Here is an 8,635-nt window from a genome sequence, read left to right as displayed (position 1 = left end):
TGAAATATAAACCACTCAACTTCCCAAACTGCTTGATTTGCTTGCTCTTAAGTCAGCCACAATAATTTACAACTTCTGTAAGAATCTTCAAATTCAACATATGTAGTTTGTGTATGGTCATTTATTAACTTTTTTCCCTTAGGTGAACCCAAAACACACCAAAAAAGAAATATAAATAGCTTTATTTTTTTTAAACGGAGGTAATCAAGTTTACTGTTTTTTTTTCCTTGTTACTTACAAAGGTATACTTTTGTAATAATTTCAAACTAAGATACTTAAGCTGAAATAACTGTTAAATAAAAAAAAGAAATAATGCTTTGTTGATGGTAATTTCTCACTCCAAATAAAATGTTTCTTATCACACTTAGAACTCCAAACGGAACCCTGATTAATGGAACAAGATGGCCAGTCTTCACCAGTACTGAACAAAAATATATAACCTTAAATACCAACGCTTCAGAGATACTTACGAAATTACGTGCTCAGCAGTGTCGATTCTGGAATATTTTTTTTCCCAAAGTCCTGGAAATGACAGGTAAAAAATGCTTTTATAGATGTTTTTATATAACTTTTATACAAGGGTTATTTGCTTGATGTTAATACAATTCTTTAGTATAAATGTTTACATTCCTATTTGTAACTGAATTTCCATGACTTGTTCAGATGTCGGACAAAACTGTCCATTTTGTGGTGGGGGTGCACCCTCTAGCACCCACTTATGCACTAAGACAAAGCCTGGGGACAGGTCAGGGCTCAGGACTTGTGTGGTACAGAGCTTCTCTGCCCCAAAGTGCAGATACAGCTACAATGTGAGACATTTTAGGGTGCTGCAAATCTCTGGTCCCAAGCTACCCACTGCAAGGGTTTTGGCACTGCCTGGCTCAGGATTTCTGGGCTACTGGGGAGAGCAAGAAATACGTTACTAAAGGGGATGTTTACACTGGGATTTCTGGAGGCTCTAGATCTTTTGCATAAGCTTCATGAATCTAAGGTACATTGTGGGATGTTATATTTGGATTATATTATCTATTATTTATGGGATTATGTTATTATGCAACTAGTCCATAGAGGATATAAAGCACATCGTTGTCAAACGGGGATTCTGTTTTACATCTCACATGAGAGTGCCTTGTGTTTTATTTCTAAAGTGTCAGTCATCAATAAAAACTGAGAGACTTCAGGATTTGCCCAGGCAAAACAGAACTGATTTGTGTCTGACCAGTGATTCTGATACAATGAGTTTATGAGATTTGCCTACCTAGAAAAATATAATACTCTGTTTAAAACTTCAAATTTAATTGAACACTAAAGACTCAAATTTTCTTTAGAAGCCCCATGCCGCTGTTTTTGCAAAGCCCACTACCAATGTGACCAAGCCTCTGTGCTTCTGGACTTTTGAAAGCAATTGGTTTTAGAGAGATTTTGCAACTCTGGAACTGCATTTAAAAAAAAGAAAGTCTCATTTAAAAAATAAGATACGTGTTAATTAGTAATTTACAAGCTTTCTGTAATATTCAATTTGAATGTTAGCCTTAAAAATGTGTAAGCTTTCATGGTGCACAGATGATTCTTTCTGAAGTAATTTATTCCTTCCTCATTTTAGCCTATAACTGTATTATGGCTCAACTTTTATCCCCTCTCAATTCAGTAGATGATTTTCATTTAAATCAAGAGAAGCAAAATCAGTAGGTAAAATGAATAATTTATAAAGCTTGCTCTATGATTTTAAAAATCACAGTATACCAAATTATGGATGGATTCAGGGGAGGTTTCTCAAATTCTGACAAGGCCTTTATGCTGAGCCAGGAAAATGGAACTATTTTACGTATTTTTTTAACCTGACTGTGAACCGCTATTGAGTAATGTGCATCTTACAAATGGGCTGTGCGTAACCAAATGCTCTGTGGCAGAGCAGAAGACACCACATCACCAGACATAGTTCAACACATCTTGGCAGAACCGCAGAGTTGCTTTCCATGGTCCTGTGGTGTGAGGGATGACAAAGCAACACTCTGGATCAGCCAGGAGGCATAAATACATCACTTTGCCATATTCAGTAATTTACAACGTAAATTTACATAATTTAATTAAAAGAAAATCCTGAACATATTCTTAGCAAAAAGAAAAGAATCCTCACACCTGGATCCTAATATAGAAATGAGTTGAGAATACTATCAAGAAGTAATGCTGCTTTGTCATGTATCTGCATCTATCAGTCCTCGAAACATTGTTAAAAAATACTAAGTTTTAATATTTATGTTCCCTATGCAATCTTACACAATTCTGACAAAGAAACCATTAAGATTCTGCTTTCAAACGTTATATAATGCTTTATATAGTAATAATTCTCTTCCCTGAAATCTTGTTTTATATTTCCCATCTCCTTTGATGCCCAAAGGACAGTGAATATCATAAATAACTTGTATTTCTTCATTTTCTGAGAGTCTATCTTTTCTATTACTTCTTCTATTGAAATATTCTTAGAAAAAGAAGGTTTCTTTAACATGATATAATATAAAATGACAGAGAACAAGAAGTAAGGAAATTTTATGTTATTATTATTACAGGTTATAGTTCAAGTAGGGTTCAGATAGATGAAGTGGAACTATTTCAGGTAGAAAGAAGAGGATAATGAAACCAACTTATTTTGCAGAAATTGCAAGGGGATTTCTTGCTGTGCCAAGTGGTCAGAATTTGACATGGATGTGTTTAGTAACAAACCACTTGTTTAGTTACTGATTCACTCCTAGCACAAGCCTTGCTACCCTCTTGAGGTCTTCTCAGCATGTAATGGCTGTCTCCAAATGTGTTCAACACCTAAGCAAGCCTGTTTCTATGACACGCTGGGTTAGACAGGCTCCTTGAGGCAGTTATATATATGAGAGAGGAAAATATTTAGTCCCTGCCATGTTTATGGTAAGGTGTTTTCCATTTTCCTCAAGCAACAAAATCTGATATGTTCCAAAAATGGTCAGTTTTGGATTGAGAAAACCGAGGGGAAAAAAAAAAGCCTCACACACTAACATAACACCAACAGGCATATATAAAATACTGGCCTTTATATCTCAGGTATTCTGTATTATTTCAGATGATTTCTCAGTGTCTTCCCATTCAATTTCAATATATAAAAGAGAAGAAACCTGTAGTTTTCTGTCTAGCTTAATAATTATCACTAGCCAGGAAAACTTGTCCTAGACATCTCTTACCTGGGCTCTCAATTTCAGCTGGACACAATTTTGACACAGATTGCAACCTTAATGCAAAAGCACAGGGAATACCTCCCCCTTCCCACTCACCCGCAGACAAGCTGGGAGTATTCAGCATTTAATATTTCATTCAAGGGCGTGAACACTGGGACAATCACCAGAACTTTTTCTGATGACTGCTTCTATAAGAAACACACCGGAGGGACAGTAAACAGTAAGTGACTCTTAAGTGGCTTTTAGAGCAATCACGTTAATTATAAAAGCATCTATGTTACTTTACCTCCTTAGCATAATCTTTAATGCATCTAGAGCCCTAACTATTTATCTGTGCCTGTTTCTTCTTGATTATAGAAAGCTGCAGGCGGCCATGTCTTCCATTTCTGTTCCATTATTATTTTTGTGTGCCCATTACATATTTTTCTATTTTATTTGATATTACTGCACCATATATCATCTAGAGAGAGACCAGACATCAAAATAGGCAATATAAATGCATTATATTTTAAAACAACCCTAAAAAGATTTTGAATGTGGAGACAGAGAAAAGTTCAACCTCTTGACCAGTGAATAGTGAAAATAATTGTATTTGCTATGATCCTCCAAATAGTATCTGGATTCCATACCACTAAATACACAGGATAATAATAATAGTTAAAATGTGACAAATTAGAAAATTCACAATCAGAATTAGTTTTAGATTTCCACAAAGCTAGATGCTGCACTTATTATGTATGCAGAAAAGTGAACAATCAAAAGTAACCTCTCCAGTACTACTGCACCTACCTACAATGTTAGGTTATACTCAGTGCACCTATGGGCAATAAACTATGTCCCTTAACACTCTGATTTCTTAACAGCCCTTACAATAATTCAACTCCCAGAAAGCTCTGTTGACTTTTGGAAGAAGAAAATATAAAAAACCCTAAATCTTAAGTCCTTAAAAATACATATGAAAACAAATATACCCATGTGGTTAAAAAAGCATTGATATTCAAAGTGTGTGATTAAAGTACATTTAATACTTATACTGAAGTATGGATACTCTTTGTTTTCTCATTTCTGAACAATTGTGTAGAAGTTATCACAATGACAATCTACAGCATAGATAAATTCATAGCATTTATAGTACCAATGATTCAAGAAGTTTGCAGGTACCCTCATTTATGAGTTGTTGAGGACAAAAAAAATTAATTCTAACTTGTCATACCTTATTAATTATACTACATCATAACAGCTATATGGCCTTTATCCCAATCTTAATGTTAATACTACAAAAATACATTTAAGATTAGCACTTTATTGGCACATCTAGTAGTTCAACAAACGATGGTATGGAAATAAATTTAAATTTGCTATAATGCCATTAAAGTGAGGGCTGTGTGGAAAGAAGAGAAATGCCAGCTGTCTGTACTGACACTGACAAAAAAATTAAAAAACAATCTTTCACTTCTTTGGTCTGTTAAACTGGGACCTGTCTGAGCACTGAGGTATGATTCATTGCCTACTGAAATCACTCCTTTTTTTTCTTGTAAACTTTACAAGACTTTGGATTAGGCTAATTAGTGTTACTAAAAAGTTTGGGATTGCCTAAATAACTACATATAGCAAAAATACTTCACCGTATTATTAGCTGACTTCTGTAGTACTGCTGCACATTGTAGTAACCCAGTGCTCTGAGCTGTAATTATCGGTAAAGTTGAATTCTCTAATATTTTTTTTCTGCCTTCTAGCTGTCAGCTCATCTAAGTCATGGGTGGTTGCTTCAAAAAGATTGATGATGTTGGTGATAATAGGATGCATTGACTTGTGACTTCAATTTGGATCTTATCACTGAAACAAAGCAAACAAATGGGAATCCAAGTTCTTAGTTCAGTGTTTTCCTTACCTCTTTTGTCTTTTAGATTCATAATGGTGGATCCTCTGAATTTCTTGTTTGCTTTCTTTAGCTGACTCACTTTTTCACCATGATTTTTAAGAAACACTGAAATGCCTCATAGTTTATACTCTGGAACAGTGACTTAATTGAAGATAAGTGTATGATAGAGGTATTCCAGTTTCTAAAGTTTTTGGGCAGACTTCAAACACATCTAAACCTGAATAATTAAACCTGAATAATTAAAAACTTTTAACTCATAAGTAGAGAATTTGCCTGGATAAATAAAACTGGATACCCATAATCAAGAATAAGACAAGAAATACGGTTGAAGCATTTTTCTCCAAATACTAGTACTGGTTCATACGCTATATTACTTAATCCATTTGACATACATGGAAAATTTGGCTTTATCTGGGATCCTGACTACATCTTTAAATTAAGAAGTGTGCAAAGGCAAGTTCTTAGAGCCAGAAAAATAAAATGTTGTATATATCTTCTCCCCATAGCTCTGTGAGCCTTATCTGCATAGCTTAGTAATCTGAATGTGGTTTTATTGTTACCAGCATTTACAAATCCTTTTTGAGTTAATGACAATTGTGGCCTGCAGAAAAAAGATTAAAAGTAATCAGAACTTTTATTTGATCTACAATGTAACCAAGCTTATTTACATCTTTGAACTGAGAGAAAGGAGTGTGGTTAATTTTTGTAATATTTTTTCCCATATTTGTTCTTCACAATTTCCCTCTTAACTACAAGCAGAAGTACAGAACCTGCTCAAGAAAAAGTATCTTAGTTATATTTCTGGTCTTACTGAAACCAAGAGGTAATGTAAATTTTATTTCTAAGTCAAATTGCCACCTGGGTTTCCAGACCAAAAATGTTTGGAAATGTTGAGCTAAACTCCAGATAAGCAACCAAATTACTGGATGCTTCTCCAAACTAAGTCTCTGAATCTGTTAACTCTCTTTCCAGAATATTTTCTCCACTGATGTGTAAAACACAAAAGTATTTCATTTTCACATAACCAGTTAAACTTGCAGTGCTGGCAGATCATAAAAAGGGGGGAAAGGGTGTATTTATGGAGGGAAAGGGCCTATGGTCTACTGCAGCAGAAGAACATAAAGTCAGAAGAGCATAAAGAAACCATGGAACTGCTCTCTCATGAATAGAATGACCAGATTTTTTTGGAAGCAAGCTCTGTCAATATGGGACACTGAGATAATCAGGTCCAGAATGAATAAAGATATTCATAGATCATAAATGGTTTCTAAACTTTAAGAAAAAGTCTACAACTGATCCAAAATAATAAACCATCCGATGCAATAAATCCTACATACATTATCTTTCCTTTAGTTGTTATATGGGTTGTTCCTGCACAGTCACTTCATCTCTCCCTAGCATTAATTACCTTTTGGGACTGGAGGAAGTGATCCCTGTCTGTAAAATACTCTGGGAACCTTGTAAAATGATATAATTTTATTACTCTTCTCATTCTCACCCTCTGCTCTGATGCCTATAACAAATCTGGCAATAAATATTGCCTCAGGAAACAGGATGAGTTAGCAAATGCTTTATAGGCCAGCATGAAAAAGAAAAGGTTGTTTCATGTTAATATAGCGTACATTTTACGGTAGTCTTCTCCAAAGTTGTGCCCCTTTCATTTAAAATTTGCAGATTTATTCCACAGTAGGGTGAAATCCTGGCCATCCATTGAAATCCATTAAAGCTAATGGCAATACTGTTGATGCCTTGAAGAAAGCTGGCATTTCACTGTATATTTATAAGCACCTATCTTAGTTTGCACACTGTAGTCTTTGGGGTATGTAGATTTCACTGTAGAGTATATTGAACCAAAGTAATATTTTGAAGATTAAAAAAAAAAAAAGTGACTTAAAAATGATTAATTTGATGGACAGAAGTATTATCCAAAAAGCAACAAACCTCTACATATTTTTCACTCTGTGGCATGCCAGAATTATATTTTTGCAGTCCTTCCTTGCCCATGTAAAGTTAAACTGTTAAACACTGAATTTTCAGTTATTGTAGATTTAAGAAAAGAGGCAAAGGACCATCCTATAATGTATTGGGAGAAAATGACATTGATAATCAAAATTATTTTTCAATTAGCATATAAAGAGATTTAAATTTAGATTAATGTAACCCATTTCATGTTTTACAGGAAATATTGATGAAGCAGAACGAGAGTGGAAAGCAGGATTCCATCGCTGGAACAATTACATGTCAGACTGGAAAAATCAATTTAATGATTACACTACCAAGAAGGAGAGATGTGCAGGCTCTAATTAATATGTTTACCCTTTCCAGTATGTCCATATTACTGTTCATCAGGCAAACACACAGGTAGCTTTCTAACATGTCTAACATTAAATGTGTTATGCAGATTAAAAATATATTATGGATATGATTTTGTTTCCCCAGATCTTTCGTTTCTATTTTACCTCATATCTCAATAAACAATATAAAGTGTCCGTACCCTTTGAAGCTTCACTGTGTTAAATAGGACTATAGAGATTAAAGTCTGAAGATTAATGATGTACATATTATTATAAACACTAGCTGCTTAAATTCACACTTCAAAGAAACAATGTAATCTGTTACAGGAAAAATGGATTTTTTAAAAATAGAAATAATGATGTTTTACAGTATTGCCATGCAAGACACAATCAGTTTTGATCTTTAACTGCAATGCCACTTAAATCTTCCTTCAAACATAATTTAATTGACATAAGCATAAAAAGATAATAACTTTGCTGGACACCCCAAATGATATTTATTTGTTAGACCAAAAAGTTTTAAGACTGCCATTAAAGCCCGAATCATTGCTTCTTTATGGACAAATCTGTGAGACAAAGCCATAGTAGGAGAGTATTCAAACCATATATTGAAGGCTTAAATCATCAACACTCAGTGTGCAAGTGCAATGATGAAACAAGCTGGAAAATCTGACACCTCTACTTCTGCTATCCTAATTTCTCGAGGAGTAAAGACCTACCAATTCACAAAGTAATAAACTCACAGCTTTCCCAGCTCAGGTACCCACTGTCTTCAACAAGTAAAAGCCTCTGCTATGGAGGTAAGCTGTAATTACAATAATTTTTTACCCACCAAATTGGTTCCTAGTTAAGAGACAGCCTATGTTTACTGGAACGTGACAGGCAAGTTTTTACACATGCAGAAGAGCACAAATCTGTGTGTTAACAGGTTTATGAGATATCAGGCATGAAAGTCCTGCTCAGTCAGCTCTCAGTAGCAGAGGGGGACCTGGCTAGAAAGCCCTTGTTCCTCCTGGGGAAGGTGGGAAGGGTGTCACTGTAGAAAGGCATTGCCGCCTTGGTGAGAAAGACTAGCTCTTTCACATGGTCAAGTGAGCTCTAGTTGCTATGCAAGTAGACATCTCCTGGACCACTTTCTACCTACTTGAATCCATTAGAAGCTTCTAAAAAAAAAAACCAAACCAACCAAACCAACCAAAAAAAACTCCCCCCAAAAATCCCAATGTCTGGATAATTCTTCTTCCTACTTCTCTGCTTCT

At 34.8% G+C, this 8,635-nt stretch overlaps 1 protein-coding gene across 1 annotated transcript in view; it reads left to right on the top strand.

Moving 5' to 3' along the window:
* The window catches only part of BCHE (butyrylcholinesterase), a 32,606-nt gene extending 25,203 nt beyond the window's left edge, over positions 1-7,403 (top strand). The window contains exons 3-4 of the mRNA XM_010185435.1: positions 369-535; positions 7,262-7,403. Coding sequence (XP_010183737.1) covers positions 369-535; positions 7,262-7,389 — 295 coding nt within the window. The 3' untranslated portion in view covers positions 7,390-7,403. The remainder of the gene's footprint in view (positions 1-368; positions 536-7,261) is intronic.
* Positions 7,404-8,635: the final 1,232 nt, after the last annotated feature.

Source organism: Mesitornis unicolor, unplaced genomic scaffold (assembly GCF_000695765.1).
Source record: "Mesitornis unicolor isolate BGI_N332 unplaced genomic scaffold, ASM69576v1 scaffold1165, whole genome shotgun sequence".
NCBI lineage: Eukaryota > Metazoa > Chordata > Aves > Mesitornithiformes > Mesitornithidae > Mesitornis > Mesitornis unicolor.
Note: the sequence above shows the minus strand (reverse complement) of the source record. Positions and strands in the feature narration are given on the sequence as shown.